Here is a 25,874-nt window from a genome sequence, read left to right as displayed (position 1 = left end):
CCCCACCCCCCCCCACACAGACTCCATCCCCCACCACACACACACCCCCCATCCCCCACCACACACAGACACCATCTCCTCCCCCTCACACACACACACACACAGACCCCACCAGCCTCCCCACAGCAGACAAAGAGAACGAGTGTGGATGAACACGCGCACGCACACACACACACACACACACATTCCAGGACAGTAGCTAACATTAAGGTTAAACAGCCTCAGAACATGGTATGGTTAAAATGAGCCTCATCCTCTTCCTGTAGCCGAGTATTCTGGGTAAATTTATTTATCCCAAGAGAGGTGCGCGTGTGTGCTCACGCGTGCGTCTTACTTTATATTCGGGTTATTTCTGCTGTGCCTCCATGGCAGATCTACAAAGCAGAGGAAGCAGTACCTTTCTGCTCCTCTCCTGGACCACACCCACCCCCACCATCTCCACTCTGAGCACTGACTCCATGGCCCTCTCAACTTTTGTTGTTGGCCTAACCTGGACTGACCTGCTTCTAAACTCAGTCTGACTCTGGGTATCCGCAGATCCAGGACTGTCTCTGTCCCTAAACACAGGAGCCCCTAAATATATTAAACCATGTGACCTCCTCCCTTCCTAAGCACGTTTGAGTCTTTTCGAGTTTGGTGCCAGTGTTCTTTTTAATGGATTCAATATGAGCACAGTTTCTTCTCAGTGCTCCACCATCACAGTTAAGTTAAAAATGTTACTGCTGCTACCTACAGGTCAAACAAAATACTGCATCCCTGCTATATGATTCAAAATGATAACCTGACCTAATTTCCAGCTCTTTTTAGCTAAAGGAAATAGGTCACCCTACCCCCTGAGGACATCTTCTCTCAAACATAACTGGAGTATAAATGTTTTAGTAATGTAAAAGTGTGACCCAGGAAATGTGCCATTATTGTATGTGCAAATGCGCAAGACACGCACACACACACACACACACACACACACACACAATAATACATCCTTTAGTCTATGTAATCAGACAGTACCATCAAGGCATAGATAAGAGACGCTGGCTGGATTTATACCCCCCCCCCCCCCCCAAAAAAAAAAAGCACAGGGACGTTACAAAAAGTAAACACAGAAAATCAAGGATAATCCTGCATAAAGCAATTTATCTTTGGTAAACACCACTCAACCCCATATCACAACATCTTAGGAATTCCCAGGAGCTGTGGATGGGGATTAGAACAGTACAGCTCAGATGTGCGTTCTCATGTCGGTGGCCTGACTTTGACTAGCGTGTCTATAGTTCAGGCAACCAGATTTAGGACCCTTGTTCACACAGTAAAGAGACTTATTTGACTGTTTCCATCACATCACGAGAGTTCAAAAGTAGCGAGCTTTACTATTTACTGAAAATGTTCTACATCTTTAATTGCATACATCTGTGTGTATGTGCAGGAGAGCGACACACACATACGCACACACAGCTGAGGAGTCTTTGTAGTAGAAGTTAAATGACTGTATGTTCTGGGTCTGACATGTCCAGTTATGCAGGGAAAAGCACACAATCATACACCCACATACATACAAATGTGTACTGATGCACACACACACAAACACATATACACATGCACCCCCCCCCACACAAATATGTATACACACCCCGACACAGACACACACACACATGCAAACATACACACAAACATGTATGTATGTATGTATGTATGTACACATAAACATGCATCCATGGACGGACGTACATACACAAAAATATGCACACACACACCCGACACACACATGCATATTCAAACATGCATCCTCTATCTCTCACACATGCACAAACATAAATATGCACACATACACACACCCTACACACACATGCACATTCATTAAAACATGTATCCTCTCTCTCTTTCTCTTTCTCTCTCTCACACACACACACACACACACACACACACACACACACACACACCCTCCTTATACCAGTTCTGACACAATAATAAACAGTCCACCATCAACCGATCAAAAGTGCTGTCGTAACTGTGCATAACAGAAATTATTCACATCTGCCCTGCATGACACTTCAGATGTGTTACACAACAACTGTTCCACATGAGCGCGTGTTCAGAGGCAGTACAGCCAAAACGGTCATGCACTGCGTGTGCCTCACTATCACAACAATCTCATAACAGCTTGGGGACGGGATCATTATAAAGGAACACACGTTTGGGAGGATCTAAGAAGATCCAGGAGGTTCAACAAACAGAACCAGCAGAGCGTCCATGCTCCAGGTGCGCACGAGACAGACACTAAAACGCAAGGCCGAAGAAATCAAAAATGGCTTTCAAATCAGGAAACGGTAGTCTTGCTGAAATGTAAAGCTCGCTGCCAGACAATATCAAATGAGCAAAGAGTTTAAAGCAGCGCAAGCCAACGCCACTGACACTCATGCGTCGTTATCTTCACGGGGCGGCATTTACAGTCACGCTAGCAGTTGGGAGGAGGCCGTTTAGGAAGCGATGGTAAAGACAGCTAAATCTGGAACGGGAACAGGTCAACGTGGGAGACCCACGTAGTGTTGTCAGTGTGCGACGACCAGTGCAGTCCGTCTGCGGCTGCAGCTCCATGCCAAGCCACCGTTTAGGGGTACAGGACTTCACCGATTAACACGGCGACAGGACGCATCTTAGCAGGGTCTCTGTCCAACACAGGAGAGCTTTACCGTGTTTGGAAAGTGACCTTTTTCAAAAATCTCCGCCCTGTACCACAGTTCATCGACTGAGAGAGGCAGAGCAGGCTTACCGTGTGAAGACTGGAGATATGAGAGAGAGAGAGAGAGTTGTGTAAAGACCACACTAGTGTCAGTTTGCTGATGACTTGCATTTCTGAACCGCGTCCTCTTGCATTTACTCGGTAAACAGCAGCAGAATGCAGGGTGCGGGTTAGCAAGGCGACGTTTAGAACATTGCACCGGGAACGGACGGAGAAAAAGCCGTTAGTGAAATGGCTGAGGTACAACAATACAGCAGGCAGGAGTAAAGTAGGGACAGTGGCCCAATCTAATTGTATAAAATTACTAAACGTAAAACACTGACTCCTCTGCTAGAGAACAGCCCACAGGGGCAGAGGAGGTATGGAATACCACATGGCTGGGGATGGGAAGGAGTCCTTCATGGACAAGCTAATCTTCATGACCCCTCCCCTACTGGAAAATCCTGCTTGAGAGGACTTGTGTGAGAGCCAGCAGGACTCGCACAATATGTGGAAATGAGCGGCATTACCCTCACAACGGTGTCACAGCCATACATCCACCAACAGCACCATCAACAACAGACAACACGCATGTGCGTGTGTGTGTGCACGCCCACACACCCCACAGTCAGTAGGTTATGAAATCCTAGAACGGCCCAGATGATGAAAACAGTGCTCTTTTCTGATTGGGCATTAGAACCCAGAAGGTTCTAGACACAGCTCTGAGTCCAGGAGGTTTTTCTTAGTGCAGAGATGCTGTTCCAGGAACTGTCTCAGGAAGTGCTGGCAGAGAAAGCCAAACACAGCACACAACCAAGCAACCAAGCGCACGCGCGCACACACTAATTATGTGAGGCAACACACACCTAAGGGATGACTAACAGCACATTCACACGTCTCTTCTTGTCAGGATGTTTATTTCATGCCATATATGAATTATGAACTATATGTAACTACAAATACTGTATGTACAAGAACTCAAACAAAAATGTTTTTAAAAATGAAATATGTAAAAAACAGTTTTCCCTAAAGAATCAAAACATTTGTGCCATGAAAATGAAACACACACACACACACACACACACACACACACACACACACACACACACCACGATTAGACCCAGCACTAGATTTTGATGCCTCTCCAGCTCAAGCATTACATCACACACCACTCACTCGAGAGGAAAAAGTGCAGCATGTTGATGACTAACAGGCTCTTATGCACAGCAAAGCGGGAGATTTAGTGACCTTAAGGATGAGATGTTGAGTTTGGGAACCCGAAGAACCACCAAACGGGACGGCCATCGACGAAGTCAAACGCGATGACCCTTGACAAGGTCAAAGGGAGTCTGTACTGCGGGAAAGACCTTACATCACTTTGATATGCTTAGAACAAGCTGAGAACGGGTAATCTGGCCGTGTCTGTAATCTGTGTGTGTCTCATATAAATAGATCTGTATTATACGCCCTTACTGTGGAGGATAGTACTCTCTCCAAGTGTCTGTCCACCAAACAGACAGACAAACCAACCAACCACGCACATTTCTACATCTCAAAAACATGCACAGAATTATGCACCAGATTAAATCGGCTGCCATGTGACGGGATCGAGAAAAAATACATCACACAACAAATGACATCTTGACCAGCCGATTCTGCTGGGACAGCCCCTCTATCTGGGGGCACACACACACACACACACACACACACACACACACGGGGGCCCTGCCTCATGGTCTTCTGCTGGGGGTTGGGACAAAGCTCATCCAACACACAGATCACACAGAATCCTGTAGTGACAGAACGTTGTACATGCACGACATGTACGGGAACTGTCCTCCTCTGACCCTGCGCAGTCCAAATCTTCAGTCTACTGGCCGTGGAGATTCACCGCGGTGTGTGTGTGTGTGTGTGTGTGTGTAAGTGGGCTCTCCCTCTGGGTTGCACAGTGGAAGAGCTAGGTCACAGGAATGCAGAAAGACCAAACACAGCACAGGCACGCAGTACACACCTCGCGCTTCACACCTTGCTCACACACGGGCTCATGCACGCATGCGCGCGTGCACACACACACACACACACACCCTTTAGTTTGTCCTAATTGTAATAGTAAATGATATCTATTGTGAGTGTCATGGTACAAAGTGCTCTCTCGCGCGCGCACACACACACACACACACACACACACACACACACACACACACAGCATGTACACCATGTGCATGGTTTGAACTTGTTTCTGAATCTTTCAAACACAGTATCATCTAAGAAAATAAACAAAGCGAATGAGAATTTCAGTGTGGACCATGTATTGTGCCACTGCGGAACCCTTCACCACACCACTGGTTGCCATGTTGAAGGGAGTCACTAAGCCTGCTGGCTGGAATCCAGGGTTGATCTGAGGGGCCAAAGTTCAGGACACACCATACTCCAAACCCTCCGCTTGGTTAAGTCAAAGTCTGAACAAGCATTGCTTTACCAATGCCAAGAGTCCTCCATGTGTCCCGAGGAAGCAAAGGTCGAAGACTAACTCTCGCCTGGCACCAGAGTGCCCTGGTCACCCCACCCCATTAGGGCCACACCCCTCATGCCTGCCCTGCACTGGGGAAGCAGTCCTGAGTGCAGGTCATAACTTGAACGAGACCACAGAATCAACGTAGGACTCTCACCGCACGTCAAACTCCCACCTTGTGCCAGATCTGACGGGTCCTCAGAGAGCAGCACGTCTTCCCCAGTTAACATCCGGCCCGCCTGCGCACGTTCTTGTTTTTGTTCTGGCTCAGACGTTTATTGCCAACCTATACACAGCACATAGCCTGGCCTGCATGTGGTGGCACGGTTGCTATGGTGTGTTGGCACGGTTGCCATGGTGTGTTGACTCTCACAGTGACATGAGAGAGTGTTTCATTTGCTTGGGACAGAAAAGAATAAACATTTTAGCAATAACAACACAATGACTAACAGAGTTCTTCCCATTATAGTGTGTGTGTACACTGTTAGAAAGAACAGAAACCTACCTAGGGGAAAAAGTTCAAGTGTGTAACGTAATTCTAGAACAAGTTTCAACTAGACCACTGCATGATCACACAGGCACATCTAATATAATCCTGCTGTCGGTTAAACAATGTAAGCTTAAAACACTTGTGCGCTCACACACACACAGACACTGAAGCAGGGCCTTGAAAATCAACACCATGCATCACGTCGTCAGGACCGTAATATCAGCCTTCACCAACAGCCCAGAGCGATGTGCTAACGTTTAAACAGCCTACAACTGTCATGCGGTTCAAATTTCTCAGAGCGAGCAGCGCAGCACCAAGTGACATGGTGAACTGAGAGCCCTCGCCTCGCTAAAAACCAACTCCACCCTTTCTCATTCACATCCAGAAAGCACCTGAAGCCCGTGCATCTGTCGGGGAGCCCAGCCACACTGCCAGGTCTTCCCCTGGCCGCTACGCCCTTGCAGGGCATGCGGCGCGAGAGATGCGTGGGAAGCCGAGGCCATGCCGACTGGCTCGTCTCGGCTCACCAACACGGGCAAGCAGGGGAGTGAGCATGCACGCGCACTGAGGAGTGCTGTTGGCCTAAACGTGTTTTGGTAACATCCCACAAACCCACTTTGAGAAAAAAGAAAGGGATAGAGAGGCATTGAAAGACAAAGGAAGAGAGATATGAGAGTATTGGCAGCAGGAAGTTGTGGGTACTTCCTGTTTCAGTGTGTTTTGGAACCTGTGTGTCTCCTCTGGTCAGTGATTACACAGGGAAACTCTTCTCTGAGTATATAATGTTCAGCTTATGGGACAGTACTACTGAATAACACCAGCCAGAACTACAAAAACATGTCAAGGAAACTTCAAGAACACCCTGTTAGAATATTTTCAAAGGTTTATTTGTATTTGCTATAGTATTTCATTACCACTGATATCCAAAATAGCTGTAAAGTCAAACGCACTGTTAAGTGTGTGTGAAGTCTAACATCCACTGTCTGCAGCCTACAGCCTAAGCATATTTAAATAACATATTTCTTCACATAAGCACAGTCACAAACACTGCCCCGATTGCTCGCTCTCTCTCTCTCTCTCTCTCTCCACAGAAAAGCACATTGGGTAATAATATAGAAATTTGGCAAAAACATCACAATAAGAATAGCTCACATTAAAGCTATTTCATGCAATAAAAAAAATGTTATGTAGCAAGGAAGGTACAGCAGAGCAAAAATATTCCCACTTATGCCATTCAGTGACTGGCCAGTCTCAGAGGTTATGAATGGCATGGTGTTATCTCAAGAAAAACAATGAACTCTCTGCCCAGCATTTGAACGTGCATTTCTGAATTTAAATCTGGTCATCTATAAAGCAGGTTTTAAAATAACAGCGGTCTGCTTGGCCTTAATGTCATTTAACTTGGCTTCATGCTCACAGACACACAGACCAGGATCTGGCTGGAACAATGCCCTGCGTGTGTGTGTGTGTGTGTGTGTGTGTGTGTGTGTGTGTGTGTGTGTGTGTGTGTGTGTGTGCTCACGTGAGGAAGGTTGGAAAAACAGACTCTGCACGGACATGAAGTCTTCAGATTCAACAACCTCCCGCTTCCCTGAAGCACGGTTAGGTGCCTTTGTCATTAGTGCTGGACAGAAGGGAGCTGTGCAGACCAAACTGTAGAATCTCAGGAGGAGGAGGAGGAGGAGGAAGACGAAGAGGCAGAGAGGGAAACATTCTGAGGGGTTTGGATTAACTCTCCATTCTGGATAATTTTTTACGATGGATTTTACAGCGTTGTTTTGGTTCAGAATCACATAATGGGCGCAACGCCTCAGAACGTCTCCCCTGGGCATCCCCTGCCCATAAACGGCAGACACCTCATTTCAGCTGATGGGCTGTCCACAGACAGCATATTTAAAAGTCTCCTGGTCAGTACGAATGACTTTTAGGAAGTGGCTCGTCTGCTTCTCGCAGACGCCAAGCTGCAGCTGCAATTGCGATGGCTCAGGAAAACTGCGGTGGGAGCCGATATATTCCCCCAGTCTCGTCTGAAGGTCCTGCCTCAGTGTCCTCCTCTGCGGAGGACAACAGGACCTCGGGTAGCTGGGAGGCTCTGGACGGCGATAAATAATGGCACCAAACATGTTTCTGTCTTCATAAACGTTAAGTGGGTGCATCTCTGTAAGCGCGAGACAGGCTGGTTATTATGAGTCGGCAGGCACGAGACGACAGGCGGGTAAACCTGGCCCCACCACAGAACCTCAAAAAAAAAAAAAAAATCTACACACACTCTACATGAAACATCATCAACCATTCTGCACAGTGTTTTATCTGTGTGTTAATGCCCAAGTTGTTCTTCTCATCATATCAAGCCTCTATAAATGTGTGCAAGACATGGAAAGTGGTACAAGTCTGCAGGCACCCTGGTATCTTTCGCTCAAACACACACACACACAGAGTGCGCTCTGTGAGCTGGGCATTCCAGCTTCCTGTGTGTGACAGAAAACATCATCCTGGAAATCTAACGGCCCAACAGTCTAATCCAATGGTACGTGTTCTCATCTAGGGTTTATGGTGGGGCAGATAAGTGTAGCTGTAAATGTGACAGTATGTGAAGAGGGTCAGTCCTTCATGGCAAAGGATCAGGGTGATCAATGTGGCCAAAACCTGGCATCTCACCCCCTGCAGACTGGGCTTATAGAACCTAGCATGCTGTTCACATGTGCAACAGGTAGAGGAACTGAGGGAAGATGGTTTTATATGGGATGGGTGTGTAAAAATCATTTCTTGGATGAAGTGTGATGCAATGATATAATATGGAAACTATTTGTTGACTGGCTGTGGAGAGTAGAGAATTAGTCTCCACATCTCTCTCTCTCTCTCTCTCCCTCTCTCCCTCACACACACCCCTACTAAAGGGGCCTATCAGAGTTAAGCAGTGAAATAAAAACATCATTATAATTCAAGTCAGAACATTAAAAAGAACAATTGAAAGAATGATAATTCATTCAGAATGAATGAGACAACACTGGTTGGTCACTGAAAATCAAAGAAAGAGGGTTCCTTCACCTTTAAGAAATATAAACGTTTGAGAATAACATCTACAAGTCTAGACGATGGATTTAGTAACATTACAGTAAGGACAATGTCTTCTCTGTTGGACACAATTACCCCCTACTACCCCCACAAGTGCTTACACAGCAAGCTTTTATCTACTAATTCAATATGATGATGAGTGCGGAAGACGTGTGTGCGGCAGTGTGTGCAGAGAAGGCGGGGGGTACAAACAACAGGACTTCTTATGCATCGGAGTTTTTATACGTCGGCCATTCTGAAGTTTGGTAAGCGGCTCTCAGTGCGACACCAGGATCACACTGCCTCTGCTCATGTACAGTCTAAGAGAGGCTGTACTGTAGGTGTGCCGTCTGTTCACGAACCCATGCTGCTGCTCAGACACCTTTACTCTGATCCATTAGCCAAGTCAGGTGTATTAGCAATGGGATTTTGTATTCATTTATTTCACAGTCAAAGGTTTTAATGGAGTTTGACACCCATTTCATAAGAAACTAAGAATAGCATTTGAACACATGGTCCTTACAAAACATTTTTAATGGAAAGATCCACAAAACCTGCCATTTGAGCTTTAAATTCTCCCCGAAGCCAGCGACTCTGGGTCTACCTGTCCTGCCACAGGGGGATTGACTCCGAGTGGCTTTTCGTCAATTCCCGGCTAATAGCACGAGGCGGAGGCCGAGCGCATGCCGGTCCTGTTTGTCTGGGCTCCGCTGTGTGACAGACTGGGACACAATGAGGACAACACGTCTGAAATCACACAGCACAGTTCCAGTGTCAAGTTTAAACTGAGATCGGTTTTATTCTTAAAAATAAAACCTGTCAAATCTGACAAAAATATCAACCGGAGTAGCAGAACTGCTTCTGCCTGTTCACTGTTCAGCAACGCACATTTTTAATGAGACTGTGCTGTCTTATTAAGGATGGGATGACGCTACCGGTAAAACATCCTTTGAGGTGAGACAGTTGCCTGGGAAAGCAGGAAGAGCAAGTCCAAGCATACCAAGGCCAGGGACTAGACTCCCAGGAGCTGCTCCCCCCCACACACCCACCCACACACCCACCCACACCCACACCCACAGGCTTCGACGTTCGATTAAGATTGTTTGCTCAGGTTGGACTTGATTGGATCTTGACGGTTCACATTCTTAAATACAGGTTATCCGCAGCCGTCTGTAACGTGAACACGCCGGTCCACACATTAATGTTACCTGCGTCATAATCAACAAAAAACTTCATGTTTATCAGTTGACTCATTAGGTTTGATAACTGGATTAGAGATCTAGTGGAAGTGCAGACAGACCCCTATGTCACTGCTGTTTGTTATGACGGGTTCGGACATGCTCTGATGAAGCAGGGACATCCACCCATACGCTCCAGCAGAAACTTAGCCGGCACTAAACGGTGCCTTTTAAGCTGGCCTCTCAACCCCCAGCACATGCTTCCGCACGACGGCCCAGACGCTGGAAATACACAATACGTTTGTGTTCACAAGCCTCTGTCACCACGGTCACGGTCCACTCGAAGAAAGTCACCACAGTCTCTCCATTCTTCTGGCACAGAGAGGTAGTTCAGCCAGTGTATTTACATGTTTCATGCAGGAATGTGTGTGTGTGTGTGTGTGAGAGAGGGAGATGGCTAGAAAAAAAGGAAAACTACAGCGTCACACACACACACACACACACACACACATTCTCAGCCTCATTCTCAGCCTACTATAGGCTTTCGACAGAGTTGCCATTACTGTATTTTTTTTACACCACATTACTTTGCTGAAGTCCAACCCTTTTTTTAGTGAAAACAGACTCCAGCAGACTGTTGACTCTCCTATTCCAGCTGTTGCTGTATACACTGAACAACCTGCAACATGGGATACCCAAAGACTGAACAAACCAGAGCATCGGCTAGCCAATCATGGAACAAGCCATAGAGTGGGATACTCAATCAAAAAGCGTGGCCTATACCTGCTATTCACCTGCGAACTCACCTGGAGTTGCAAAACGGTCAATCTGCTCTGTACAGGACAGTGGCATTTATAAAAGATGCCTACTCAGTCTTTCTTCTCAGACCATGAAATGCACCTTAACCTCTGCACGGCTAGGCTCTCTCGTGCTCTCTCTCTCGCTCTGTGTGTAGTAGGGTGGGATAAATTAATCATACAAAAGGAGTGGCTGCATGTGTGTGCGTGTGGGTTTCTGCGGATTCCATTTCTCTGACAAAGGGCCTGGATGGTGTCCATTTCAGTATCTTAGCAACCTGTCACAAAACTTTGCACGAGCATCAAGGGCATCACTGGAATACACACAGGCATATAGATAATAAACTTTTCACTTTGTCACTGAGAATAAATACATGCATGAACTTACCCTCTGTCTCTGTCTCCCTCCCTCCATCTCACACACCCCCCTCCATGTTAGTGAGTCTAATTTAGGTCAGCATGAACAAACGTCACACGCACACTCCTTTTGGACAAAGTAAACAGTTTGTGCTTTGCAGTCTAGAGGAAAAGTACGCTGCACAAAGCACAAACATTTAAGCTCATTCAACATTTGTCAGCACACACGACATCTAAGAAAGACGCAAAAACTAGTGTTAATTAACCTATTAATCCCAGAGTCAGCTAGGCCTCGAAATGTTTCAGAAGACGTTTAAATTGAGTTGTCCGAAAAGAATCCATTCGGTTTTAGGCGTATTTGCGCCTCTTCCATATTCCTGCTGCGCCTTTAAGGCGCAATGAGCCAAACGCATCAGATTCTTCCATCTGACAGATGAGTCGACGATGAATGACCGATCATAACTCCGACAGAAAAGCCTTCGGAACGTGTAAATTAAGAGCCTTATCTATTATATTGTTAAAGTAGCTGCCAAAGTACACATCTGCTTAACATAAAACTGGGTCACAACTGGCGAAAGTTTCCCATAACAGTGTACAAAGCGTGACTGCACTGACTACGAGTTGGCTTGCAAGTGTGTGAAAGCCTGAACACACACGGAGGCTGAAGGTGAATCCACCCATCAGGTCCGTTTAGGATTCAGATCTGAGTACTCACCAGCAGGACCGATGTCCTCACGACCTCCGAGACGCTTTGCCGCAGCTCGGCGGCTGTTCCCGGTTTACCGAGTCCCCGAGTAAATTTCCTTATCTCGGGATGCGACATGGTCAGGCGCCTTACTTAAGCAAACTCGTCCCGGTATGTGTATATTTGTAGCGAAAGAGAATTAATTCGATACCATCTGGCCGTATTTTGCTGTCGGTCCCAACTATACATGCGCACCGTGAGCTCGGCGCACAGTCATGAGGTCCCCGGTAGTCCACGCCGCCTCGGCCATTTAACTCTCATCACACACTTCCCGAAGTGTCGGGATATCCTACTGCTCCCAGTTGCTTTCCTTCGAGTTCTCGTGGTGGAAGTTGCTCAATGTCCCGTCCTATCTCCGCCTCATGCGCTCTGCTCTCTCACAAACTGGTAAAAACTAAGGCACAATCTCCGTGCGTCGCGTCGCGTCGCGCCCTGACCGGATCGGCGTGAGGCGGCTCCCTCCCCTTGGCTGACAGATGACCGGCGCGGCCCGGCACGACAGCAGCAAAACTGAAACCGGCTTTAAAGAGAATGTAACCTGCGTGGTATCCAAAACACACGGACATCCAAAAAGCCGAGTGGGCCGATTTAAATAATCAGTTACAGCCTACACTTCTTCTATAACAAATATTTAAGTTGCCACAGGTAAGATTTCATCTTCACCCACGCTCAGTCCAGGCTGTCAGTAGTAAACGTTGACAAGTCACCGTATACTTCCTCTTATATCCAGATTACACATTTTAGACAAACATTTATGAAGCCACATGTGGTTCTCTTACAACCAATAATAACGGGTCTGTTCCTGATGAAGAATTGTGAAATTTACTGCTAGAAAGTAAACTCTAAGAGTTACTTCCACTGCACTGAAAATATAACACCCCATGTAATAGTACACAACAGAACTAAAGACAAATTCTTCCAGATGGATTCAGATTGGATCTGTCATGTTTATTGCTTTCTGGTGACCCAAATGCAGGAGATTACACAGCTTTCTTTGATCAGATGCAGGTTGATGTGGAAAGTCCAGAGATGAGCTGAAAGCTGTCCGGCCTCCACCTCTGAACGCACGACCAGATGATCATGTCTAAATAAGTGAACAGATCTGGAAGGGTGCCCTCGCTGGAGTCACACCACTCACAGCACTACGTATCAAGACATCTGGCTCCACAACCTCCATATACAGGCTACAGAAGATATGGCAGCGAGTGCCTGTAGATTTTCCAGGCTCAGATCCTCTCAAATTCACCCAAATGCCCCTTAATGGAAAATCCCTCCTGCATCTGTACAGATTAGCTCCAAATATCCTGGGACAGATCTAAGCGCACATAGGGAACTAGACGCATGTAGCAAATGCAATAATCAAACATGCAAAAAGAAAGCAAATGAGAACTAGTTTGATTCGTGATGTTCAGGTGTGTTTTTATTGCTTTCATATCCATAGAGCAGTGTTTCTCTTGTATGTAAACCTCCAGCTATACAGCCATGCCGGACCCTCATGTTTTTAGCATTCCTATCAGTCCCACACCTTCACACGAGGCAGTTGTGTCTTCTGAGATCAAATAGTGCTTATGAAATTACAAAATCATGTCGCACTCTACAGGTTAAAGCTTTATTTTCTTGTCGGCATTCTTCATGCGTGTACCATGCGATCACAAACTGCACGTGGGAGCATGGCTGTGCTAACTCTGCGAGGGGCAGCGTTGTTAACACGGGGGGAGGGGCATTATGGGTTCCTCCTAGCATGTCAGTGGTGAAAAATGTAACAACCCTGAATTACAAAATGTCATTACCAAGACTAATATAATGAAAAATAAGCTGTTAAATACTTTTCAAATGTACCTTATATCTTAATGGGAGAATTATATTTCAGATTTCCTCAGTGTTTCTTCACATATTCTGTGGAAAAGTATAATCTCAAAAGCCACTGACATTTTCAAAACCTCACCAAAAGCCACATTTATGAAGGCTTCTTGTCATCAGTGAATTTAATAGTGTCTTAGCGTCTGAAAAACGTAAAAAAAAAAAAAAAAAAAAAAAAGGTTTGGCACATAGAATGGTGGATTACAAGAAGACAGTCTGCTAATAGAAGCAATCAAAACATAGAAAGTTATTTTGCACATTGTTTTGCAGAAATAAAATGCATATGAAGTTACTTATCAAAAATCAGGGCACCAGTATTAATAGGCCTCCATTATGAAGTAACAAGTGACACTTATGGTAGACCAGAGTGCACACAGAGATCATATAATAGTAACAGATCATTATAATAGTATATAAAATGAGATTTTATAAAAGAGGCAAGCAGCCTGGTAAAAATGCAGGAAAAAAGTAGATATGCAGAAAAATACGACGTTTAGCAGACAGGTCACCATTAGAAAAAGCACCAAGACTCTCCATAGGGACTGTCAGACGCACTGGAGTAATGTGTCTTATGATATGTAAAATCATGATAGAAAACATTAATGTCACAAAAAGTGATTTTTTTCTTGAAGAGCCAACACAAACTGGTCATTAGGACCAGGTTACTTACTTACTTACTTATTTATACATACATACATACATACATACACACACACACACACACACACACACACACACACACACACACACACACACACACACACACACACACACACACACACACACACACACACACACACACACGGTTGCTCCCTAAGGCTGTGTGGCTCAGTAGGGCTCTTTGCGGTTGAGATAACGAGTTCTGCTGGATGAGATGGTGGCACTACGAATGACCTCCATCCACCTGTTACAAACACACAACAGTACTACAGTTAGAAAACATACAACAGAACAAAACCAGTACTACAGTTAGAAAACACACACACACCCCAGCACACACACAAGAACAAACCAGTACTACAGTTAGAACACACACACACCAGAACAAAACCAGTACTACAGTTAGAAGACACACACACCCAAGCGCGCGCACACACACAAACAAACCAGTACTAGTTAGAACACACACACAAACAGATCAAAACCTGTACTACAGTTAGAAAACACACACACCAGCACAAAACCAGTACTACAGTTAGAATACACACACACACACCAGAACACAACCAGTACTACAGTTAGAAAACACACACACACACACCAGAACACAACCAGTACTACAGTTAGAAAACACACACCCACCCACACAAACAGAACAAAACCAATACTACAGTTAGAATACACACACAAACAGAACAAAACCAGTACTACAGTTAGAAAACACACACGAACAAAACCAGTACTACAGTTAGAAAACACACACACACAACCCACAAACAGAACAAAACCAGTACTACAGTTAGAAAACTAACACACCAGAACAAAACCTGTACTCAGTTTGGTTTCTAACACACACCAGAACAAAACCAGTATTACAGTTAGAACACACACACAAGAACAAAACCAGTACTACAGTTACAACACACACACACCAGAACAAAACCAGTACTCAGTTTGGTTTCTAACACACACCAGAACAAAACCAGTACTACAGTTATAAAACACACACACACACACACACACAAACAGATCAAAACCTGGACTACAGTTAGAAAACACACACAAGAACAAAACCGGTACTACAGTTAGAACAGAAACACAACAAAACCAGTACTACAGTTAGAACACACACACCAGAACAAAACCAGTACTACAGTTAGAATACACACACACACACACACCCACACAAACAGAACAAAACGAGTACTAGTTAGAATACACACAAACAGAACAAAACGAGTACTAGTTAGAATACACACACACACACACACACAACAAAACCAGTACTACAGTTAGAAAACACACACACCCACACACACGAACAAAACCAGTACCCAATTAGAAAACACACACACACACACACATACCAGAACAAAACCAGTACTCAGTTTGGTTCCTAACACACACCAGAACAAAACTAGTACTACAGTTAGAACACACACAAAAACAAAACCAGTACTACAGTTACAACACACACACACACACCAGAACAAAACCACTACTACAGTTAGAATACACACACCCACCCACCCACACAAACAGAACAAAACGAGTACTAGTTAGAATACACACATACACACACAACAAAACCAGTACTACAGTTAGAACACAGAAAAAAACAGTACTAGTTAGAACACACACACACAAGAATAAAACCAGTACTACAATTAGAAAACACACCCACAACAAAACCAGTACTAGTTAGAACAAACACATAACAGAACAAACCAGTACTAGTTATAAAACACACACACACAAGAACAAAACCAGTACTACAGTTAGAAAACTCACACACACACACACACACAACAGAACAAAATCAGTACTACAATTAGAAAAGACACACACACACACACACACACACACACCCCATAACAAAACCAGTACTCAGATAGAAACCAAACGCACACCGAACAAAACCAGTATTAGTTAGAAAACACACACACACACGAGAACAAAACCAGTACTCAGTTAGAAGCCAAACACACAACAGAACAAAACCAGTACTAGTTAGAACGAACACACGAACACATAACAGAACAAACCAGTACTAGTTATAAAACACACACACACAAGAACAAAACCAGTACTACAGTTAGAAAACTCACACACACACACACACACAACAGAACAAAATCAGTACTACAATTAGAAAAGACACACACACACACACACCCACCCCATAACAAAACCAGTACTCAGATAGAAACCAAACGCACACCGAACAAAACCAGTACTAGTTAGAATGAACACACACAACAGAACAAACCAGTACTAGTTAGAAAACACACACACACACACACACACACACACACACACACACACACACACACAAAAAACAGAACATAAGCACTAATACAGTTAGAAACCAATGTGTCTCTAACTGATATAGTCTCCAACTATATCACACACTGAATATGGTTGCTATTGTAACATTACAATAAAGATTAGATTGCATCATTTATCTGGCTGTAGTTTTAGTGTAATTTCTACTATTTTCTTTTTATATTTTAGAACAGCCTGTCTACTTGAAGCAGTATTTAAATATTTTTGAAAAGCACACGTGTGTGTGTTTGCCCACATGCGCACACTGCATACCTCTCAAAAGAATACTCGCTCTCCGATCTGAAGTAGTAGATGTGGGATTTGAAGTGAAGTTTGAACACATAGTCCTTATGGATGTTCTCCGACTCGGCTGGGACAGTTACAGAGTAACCCAGCAAAGGCAGACTGGCTAACGGAAACTCATCCTGGAAGAGAGAAAGACAGAGAGACAGACAGCCACGGGTGAGCTGCTTCTATAGCACACCATTCAGACATTCCACTGGGACCTGATACATTTACACAGCACTCAGTAAGTGTGAGCACAAGGGTGTGCATTTGCGTGTGCGTTCACCTGGTGGGTCTTGTAGAAGAACAGGCTGAAGTTGGTAAAAACCACCCAGAGCTTCTGCCAACCATTACTGTTCTTAAATTTTCTTAGCAGGTTCCCCGAGAGCTGGTTCTAAAAGAGTCCGACAAACAGCTCACTGAGTGCGGGTGGGCGCATTTGCGTTTTACAGGTCAGAAGATATTTTTCAAACAAGCATGCTTGCTGATATTTCAACACAGGCCATTCACAAAAGGGCTCCGTTCAAGGGATGTCCTGTAATCTTTACACCTGTCAACATCTCTCCTTACGACTGAAGTACATATTCTGCTGAGAAGACCTAGCATGCAAATGCCCTCAGATGCTCCTCAGGCTGCATACAATTCCAGCGTCCATAGAATAAACTGGCAAGCTTACAAATCCAAGGAGCAGGTGCACGGAATTGTTTCAGATTTGCCAATCATGAGCAAACAAGCTAACCAGTCCAATACATACAGTCATATTCCAAAGCCATTAGTATCTCTAAAGAATGAGATATTTTCATGCATGTCAGGCATGGGCTGATTGCAGAAATAGTTTCGTTAGATCAAGGAGCAGTTTTTGTTGTTGTTGTTGACAGACAAATGTTTTGTTTGTTTTTTAAATTATGGCTGCATGAAATTACCCGGTACCTCACGCTACACTGCTAACCACTGCCATCTAGTGGGAAGAGTTAGAATCTGCAAGTCATACAGTTACTACAAAACATCTTCTAGCTCTAAATGTCTCACTCTGAGATACTGGTCCCTTACACAAGCAGAAATGAAGACCACTAGTGATGTATATCAGTTATCAGCTCACGCATGCAGTAATGAAGCTGTGTTTTAACAGGTAGACAAAACCATAGCATATAGAGCCATTTCAAACCACTACAGCAGAAAACATGCCTTGTAGGTATTTTTAAAACATTTTGGTGGGCTTTATCTTTTGCTGATTACATCAGAATGTTCTAGTTCCACATTTATGAGATGGGGATATTCATTTTTCTTTTGTAAAGAAGGTTTTTGGGCACGGGAGGCTGGCCATGAGCTACTGTAGCTGTTTGCTGGCTCTCGGTGTGGGACGAGCGGTCTGAATGAGCCTGGGCGTGTTACCTCCAGACTGAGGCAGCAGTCACTAAAGGAGAGACTCTGCATTCTGTACCAGCACACTACAGACACAGGTACTGCTCCCTGCCCTCCCCGCCAGACACACACACTCACCGCGGCAAAGGGCTCTACTCGCGCACACACACACATACGGGGAGTTCGGGGTGAAAGAGAGAGAGATTCGGGGGGGGGGGGAGACATACAGACGAGACACAAACACAGACCGGGAAAAAGAAAGAGAGAGAGACAGGGAGAGAGTGAGACATGCATTCATACACAGAGTCTGTGAAAGGGTTAGGAGACTGCAGGAGACGCACTGGAGGCAAAAATGGGCAGAGCAAGAGAGAGAGAGAGAGAGAGAGAGAGAGAGAGAAACACCATTGTTTCCTCAAGGCAAAGGTGGCACCCAAACACAGAGCAACAAGCGGGGGAGAGAGCGAGGTGGCTACGCGATCGAGAGCCTGGTACCTCCGTCGCTATGCTAAAGTCCAGCATGGAAACGCTGGTGTTGCGGTGCCAGCACACATGAACCGTGGTGTTGCCACGGTGATGTGCTGAGCTGTTGCCATGGCGCTCCAAAGATGTGCGTGACCCACCGAGGTCATCCTCTGACTCCACCTCCGAGGCCCACTCCCCTGGAGACTCTGAGGACATTTCAGCAGGTTAATGTATCCTCTTCTTCCCCCACCCCCGACACACCAAACCACAAACCCACATACCCCTACACACACACACACACACACACACACACACACACACACACAATCCACAGTACATGTCCAAGAGGCAGATAGCTTCTACACACACACACAAAACATCTTATAAACATTGTGCACACTGAGAAACCACATAGTCCATTATAAAAAATATGTTCGTCCATGTTTGGTGTGTAATCACACGCAATCAAGTAGGACCCTCTCAGGTAAGTACAGTACCATCAGGACGTTTCGAAGTCTTGCACAAGTCCTGGCTGGCAGAAGAAAGGCAGGTGCAACACTTACTGACATCGTGGCTGTTGGTCAGCAGGCTTGTAGCTGGTCCACTGCAATCTTCAGCCAGATCCACAGCCATTTTTAAATCCTCCATCCACTTTTCCATCTCTGATATGGAACTAGAGAGGTCCAGAAACATGGAGGTTGTATGTCCATTTCCCCTGTGTTGGCTACAGTGCCCCATGGGCTGCAGCTTCTGACAGAGAGAGTGCTGTGTGCAAACTGGCTGCCGCTTCTCATCAGTGTGTGATCTGATTGTAAAAGCTGATTTATGTAACGTGTCATTGGCCTTGAGAAAGGTGCTAGAGAAATGTAATAATAATAATAATAATAATAATAATAATAATGCGTGTGTGTGTGTTGGTATTCAGCTGCAGTCTTCTGACTTAGAGTTACTTCCATCATGCACTACATATATAAACACACGACACACACGTGCCCTACACACAGAGTTCTGTTAGAAGTGTAGATGGGTGAATGCATGTGCTGGAAGCTCAAGGGTTTATGGGTAAGAATGCAGCACCTCTGAGGTCGTGGTCTGTACATTACCTTGCTGCTACCACCAGCGACTGGCGTGGGGTGACCAGAGTGAAACAGTGAGGAACTCCCCATTCGTCCTCGCTCTCCCTGATCTGCACACGCACGCACACACGCACGCCTGAGGTTTATGCAGTAATGAACGAAGTCAGTCTTGAAACCAAAGCGACGCTCTGCTCTTACTGTCATTCCACGAAGAGGAAGTTGCCCGTGTACTTTGAACTGATTGGATGCCGTTATCCCCCGACTCGTGTACAGCAGCACGTCACTGAACTAACACCCACACCCACACACACACACAGTTGTAGAGAGCCATCAATCAGTGTGTGTGTGTGTGTGTGTGTGTGTGTGTGTGTGTGTGTGTGTGTGTCTGCATCATACCAAAAAGAACATGCGCTGCTGCAGGCCTTTCCCAGACAGTTTGCTCAGGCAGCCCAGCCGGATGAACTCCCGGGTGGGCACGGCCAGCCCCTCCACCCCCAGCAAGTCCTTCTGCAGCTCCAGGAGCCGCTGGTAGTTGTCCGTCTTCAGCATGCTGTCGCGCAGCACGGCCTCCAGCTCCGACACGTCCGCCAACGCCGCTGCAAGCAGGGACGAGCGCCTGTCAGAACCGTAACGCTAGCTGCACTTCTCCTGTACCTCTATCAGCTGCGCGTTAACAGTTCCGGCTGTTTTCTCTGCACCTTAAACGGGAGGCAAGGGTCACCTGAGCGTCAGGCGTTACGTGCTGACGTGGTGTGGGCGCTCACCTCGGCAGTCCCTGAAGTCGGGCTGCGTGGCGGGGTAGTGCTTGCACAGCCGCTCGAGGATCTGCTTGTAGTGGAGCAGGCGGTGCAGAGGGCGGAGGATGAAGACGTTGACAGGCACATAACAGGCCTTCTGCAGCTCAAAGTCCCGGCACACGCTGGCCAGGCGCCGCGACGCCACGCACGCCTTCTCCAGCTCGCCCACACACTCCGCATGCTTCTGCAGCTGGGCCGTCAGCATCTGCACGCATACACACACACACACACACACACACACACACACACACACACACACACACACACACACGCACGGACCCAGAAAAACATTACACAAAAACACATGCATGCACAATAAAACAACATACACATATACACAAAGCTAGTGTCAGAAATTATTTAAAAATGAATCACTACAATCTCAAAAGATTAAAAAATCCCAAAAATAGAGAAGGCAGAGCGTGCCAGTTACCTTCAGTGCCTGAGTGTTTTTAAGCATAACATCTCCAATGCGCTGGTAATCTCCTTTAATGTGGGCATTCGAGCGGCCTTCCCTGCAAATGAGAATGGATGGATACACACACACACACACACACACACACACACACACACACACACACACTTTACATTGCTTACAATCTCTTGTTTTGGGTTATAAACCCTTGACCTCACTCCGTTACAATGCTGGCAGGTTGTGCACTGCTCTCGATCACCAGCAGGTGTCAGTGGTGTACAGTGTAGAGTGACAGCAGGCTGACTGTGAATGTGCGCACATGTGTGCGTGTGAGAACATGTGCTCAGTTTCAGTTCCACTCTCAGACACATGACTCCATATTCCAGAAAACACGCATGAATACATACATCAATAAATACACATGCATGCCACGTACAAAAACAGACACGCATGTTACATGCATGTTACATTTACATGCATTACTACAGCATTAAACACACCAGGCTCAGGTATGTTGAGAGAGAAGGGCAAGGCTGATGATGATGATGATATTGAGGAAGACAGCATAGGTATGGTGGCCTGGTTGACATGGTACATGTCCCTCAGGGGGAGAGCCACAGCATGGGGCGTCATGGAAACCGAGACCCCAAAGCGAGCATGGCGAGGATCAGTTGTTGCCAAGGAGACGATGGCAATGAATCCAGGTTGGTGTAAATGTGTTTGAATAGGTGTGTGTGTGTGTGTGTGTGTGTGTGTGTGTGTATTCATATGGTCTCAGTGCTCTTAGGGTTTCTCAGACAAAAGACCAACACTACACTCCTATCCCATGAAGCCCCATCAATCAGTGGCTATAAGAGGCGCGCGCGCACGCGTGTGTGTTGCTCACCACAGTGCGAGTCTCTGCTCCAGCTCTTTGAGGAAGTCTGAGTGGTAGGTGTGTAATGGCTCGAAGCTGGACTTCAGCAGTTTCCGCAGCGACTCGGGCACGCACTCTTCCTTAGACAGCACACTCTGAAATGTCTGCACACACACACACACACACACATATACACACTCTCAAAACTCTCCCACATTCACCCCAGCCTCATCACACACAAACACTTTTACATACATTTACACACACCGGCTGGTACACACTCAATATTCTCCCACTGCTCCCACACACACACACACACACACACACACACCCCGTGAGGGGATCTTATTGGTACCTCTTGTTGCTCTACATCTACACTGCCTGTAGAGTTTGTATATCACCAGCATGTTAATAGTGGACGAGTTTGTAATCAGGGCTTAATTCTGTCGTCACTCCCACTCCAAACTCCTGATTTAGTGCCAAGCCCCGCCCAGTGATCACAGATCAGTGACCCTGTGAGATCCAGCCCTACAGCCAACGGATGGAGTGATCAGTCCAGTGATCAGTCCAGTGCAGGCTCAACCCTGCCCAGCCTGACAGCTCAGAGAGCGCCCACGAACCTGGAGGATTCTACAGCTACTGGCATTAGACAGACCACACACACACTCACACACACACACGCACTCACAGACGCACGCACACAGACGCACGCACACGCACACATACGCACACACGCACTCACACACACGCACACACAGTCTGTCAGCCATACGCATCCAGCTGTTCCAGTTCGTGTCCTATTAAAGAAGGCTCAGACACATTTTTACCCAGAAGCACTAATCAATGTAGCCTTATACGGATATTATAGCTAGATACTATAACAGACATCACATCTAGCTAGAAACCCTCACATATATAGCTTCCATACTACAGTGTGTGGCCCAGGCTCACAGTTCCAGCAGATGGGCTATATTTCACCTACTCCAGCAGAAACATCCCCAGCTGTTGCTCATAACTGCACTACTTGTTTTGGGAAAGTGCGACCTGTTACTGGGAGGAAAAAACTCGCTGGCTGAACGAACAAGTGGTGCCTTTGTTCTGCGGGTAGTGGACGAACCAGGGAAGCACAGTAGAAGGAACAAAGCCCACCAGATATGTGGACTGGTGAAAGGACCATGCACCGCATCTGAGTGGTCATCCGTTTCTCTCTCTCTCTCACACTCACACACACTCACACACACTCACACTCACACACACTCACACACACTCACACACACTCACACACACTCACACACACTCACACACACTCACACACACTCACACACACTCACACTCACACACTCACACACTCACACTCACACACTCACACACTCACACACTCACACTCACACACTCACACACACACACACCACTTATTCAGTCCTTCATTACCAGGGTGATGAGCTCCAGATCCTTCAGGTAGGTCCTTTCAGTCGTGAGCAACTCCTTAGCGATGAAGTAGGCTTTATCAGTTGGAAATCTCTGAATCACACACACACACACACACACACACACACACAAACACACACAAATCATCAATCGTAATAGCAACACAGCCATATGGAACCTAGGCTGGTCTCCCACCTCACCTCTCTGTGTGTGTGTGTGTCTGACAGTGACAACCATGGCAGAAGTCTACTGATTACATGAAGTCTACTGATTACATGAAGTCTACTGATTACATACCAGAGTAGTATGGGGAGCATACAGGGATATGAGCTAGAATCAGCTTTTCCAAGCCTCCCCAGGAATGCTGGCACGGCAGCACCGGGTCGTCTACCCCGAGGCGAGACTTCAAAAGGATCGGCTTCTCGTCAGCCGGCACTGGCCGAGCGGCTCGGCGGGGGAAAACTGGGGCTTTTTTTTGGGGGGGGGGGGGGGGGGGGGGGTTCCCCTTTTTCCATGTGTAGTGTAGCAGAGCCACAGAGAAAGGCTCTCACCTTCCTCCTGTTCTCTTCCTCATCGTCGGTGCGCAGGGCGCCGGCGTCATTCAGGAGGGGGGAGGTGAGGGGGGAGGGCTGCTGCCCGTCCGGACTGGGGATCGTGGCGTTCAGCTCGTCGCCACGGCGATGGCCGTTTACCAGAGATACTGACAGACCTGCCCCATCTGAGGGTGAGAGGAAAGAGCCAGAGAAATGAAAGAGATAGAGAGATAGACAGATTAAGACAGAAAGGAATAGAAACAGAAAGAGGGAAAGGAAAAGTAAGATAGAAAGGTAGATAAAAATAGAGCGAGACAGCGAGAGAAACAGAGAGAGAGAGAAATCTAAGCTGTAGCCCTTGCAACCTTAACTACTACCTCAAATGTTAAAGCATCCATTCACCATTCAATATTATATTATGGAATCTTGTGTAACTCACTGCAAATGTCACTGACTGTCACGTGTGCATAAAACTACTGTGTAATGCGTGTGTGCGCACGTGTGTTTGGAGGTGTCTAAGTGTTACAGTAGCTACACTCCAGTCTCCCACCCCCCCATACCCCATCCCACCCCCCGGAGAGAGAACTCAGTACTTGCCCAACAGCGTCTCCTGTGCTCCCTGTCTGCAGTGCTGCCATGTTAAATAAAATGGCCAAAAGAGACGCTCGGGAAAGCGCACACACACTCGCGCGCACACACACTCGCGCACACTGCAGTGAAAGGGAGCCATGGTGACCACCGGACAGCCGATGCATGCATTGCGTACAACGCTCGCAATGTATGTATATGGCAGACGCGCACACACACACACACACACACACACACACACACACGCGCACACACACACACACGCACACACACATGCATTTATCCAGGAACGCAGCCCATGTCATGCACTTCCAGGACAGACCAACACAAAGTCTGGCAGGGGAGGGGTCTACGAGCTAAGGAGATGAGAATAAAAAAGTGTCCTGTAATAAAAGATCCTTGAGTCCGAATTCACAAAGGCCAACTTTATTGACACTAGTGCACAACCGTATACAGTGTTGAAAGGAGTTGAAATTGTTTTATAAAGCGCAGAAAGAGCAAAATTAAAACAGTGTTCAGAAGTCAATAGCGTGGGGCCAGGGGAGACAAGACATGCTGAGAGAGTGAGTGTGTGTGTGTGTGTGTGTGTGTGTGTGTGTGTGTGTGTGTGTGTGTGAGAGAGAGAAAAGGAGAGAGGGGAGTGTGTGTGTGAGCGTGAGTGTGAGAGAGAGAGACAGTGAGTAAATGTGAGTAACGATCCCCACGCTATTACAGTTTACAGCAACCGAGTTGGGAATTTAGCAAGCGAAAAAATGACATCAGGAGGTTTTAATGTCACTTTAACATACATTCATACGGGGCGACAGGAGGCAGGTGTTGGAAATGACCAGGGGTCCTTCCGCAACACATCCAACCCGGAGAGAACAGTGGGGGTAGCAGTGAAGGGCATGCAGAACGCAGCGTCGGCGTGTTACAGAGAGGAGCTCACGCCCCGCAGACACTCCACCACTCATTTGGTCATCCATTCATTCCATCGACAGATAAGAAAAGGAAAACAAACAAAAAACAAAAACAACAGGAGCGTTTATTGATTATAAAATGACAGTGATGGAAATGACAAGCTCAAGCACGTTTCAGTGAGGAGGCCCAACCCAGAACCAGCAGGAGGTGAAAAGAAACAGAACCCACTGGAAACGAAAGATACTGTACAGTTATGGTGGGTAGAGTTGTGCCTTCTTTTTCGTTTTACAGAGAGCGTGTTGCGGTGGGGGTGAGGTACGAGTGGAAGGCGGGAACAGGTAAACTGGAGTGTGACTGGTCACAGTAAGGGAGAGGCAGGCGGGAACACAGCGGGACACTGGTGTTAGAGACAGGACAAGAACTGGACTGTGTTCTGCTCTCCTACGTTGGGTGTGAATGGCAGTGTTCAGGGCTCCTA

General features: G+C 46.4%; 2 protein-coding genes across 6 annotated transcripts in view; both read right to left on the bottom strand.

The window, feature by feature from the left end:
* Positions 1–12,288, bottom strand: part of zmp:0000001200 (dedicator of cytokinesis protein 9) — a 59,030-nt gene extending 46,742 nt beyond the window's left edge. For 2 of the 3 annotated variants that reach the window (XM_035520933.1, XM_035520934.1), the window contains exon 1: positions 11,820–12,287. In XM_035520933.1, coding sequence (XP_035376826.1) covers positions 11,820–11,927 — 108 coding nt within the window. In that variant the 5' untranslated portion in view covers positions 11,928–12,287. Of the gene's footprint in view, positions 1–11,819 lie in introns of all 3 variants that reach the window. The other variant, XM_035520932.1, reaches the window with a different exon arrangement.
* A 2,155-nt stretch (positions 12,289–14,443) lies between these two features.
* The window catches only part of LOC113580300 (FERM, ARHGEF and pleckstrin domain-containing protein 1), a 33,300-nt gene continuing 21,869 nt past the window's right edge, over positions 14,444–25,874 (bottom strand). For 2 of the 3 annotated variants that reach the window (XM_027014759.2, XM_027014760.2), the window contains exons 14-26: positions 23,927–24,093; positions 23,379–23,468; positions 21,978–22,111; positions 21,110–21,191; positions 20,644–20,881; positions 20,276–20,475; positions 20,078–20,167; positions 19,907–19,989; positions 19,367–19,476; positions 18,834–19,009; positions 17,266–17,373; positions 16,968–17,119; positions 14,444–14,613 (exon numbers count right to left, since the gene is read on the bottom strand). In XM_027014759.2, coding sequence (XP_026870560.2) covers positions 14,538–14,613; positions 16,968–17,119; positions 17,266–17,373; positions 18,834–19,009; positions 19,367–19,476; positions 19,907–19,989; positions 20,078–20,167; positions 20,276–20,475; positions 20,644–20,881; positions 21,110–21,191; positions 21,978–22,111; positions 23,379–23,468; positions 23,927–24,093 — 1,706 coding nt within the window. In that variant the 3' untranslated portion in view covers positions 14,444–14,537. Of the gene's footprint in view, positions 14,614–16,535; positions 16,644–16,967; positions 17,120–17,265; positions 17,374–18,833; positions 19,010–19,366; positions 19,477–19,906; positions 19,990–20,077; positions 20,168–20,275; positions 20,476–20,643; positions 20,882–21,109; positions 21,192–21,977; positions 22,112–23,378; positions 23,469–23,926; positions 24,094–25,874 lie in introns of those variants that run through there. The other variant, XM_035536338.1, reaches the window with a different exon arrangement.

Source organism: Electrophorus electricus, chromosome 2, assembly GCF_013358815.1.
Source record: "Electrophorus electricus isolate fEleEle1 chromosome 2, fEleEle1.pri, whole genome shotgun sequence".
In the NCBI taxonomy this organism is placed as follows: Eukaryota; Metazoa; Chordata; class Actinopteri; order Gymnotiformes; family Gymnotidae; genus Electrophorus; species Electrophorus electricus.
Note: the sequence above shows the minus strand (reverse complement) of the source record. Positions and strands in the feature narration are given on the sequence as shown.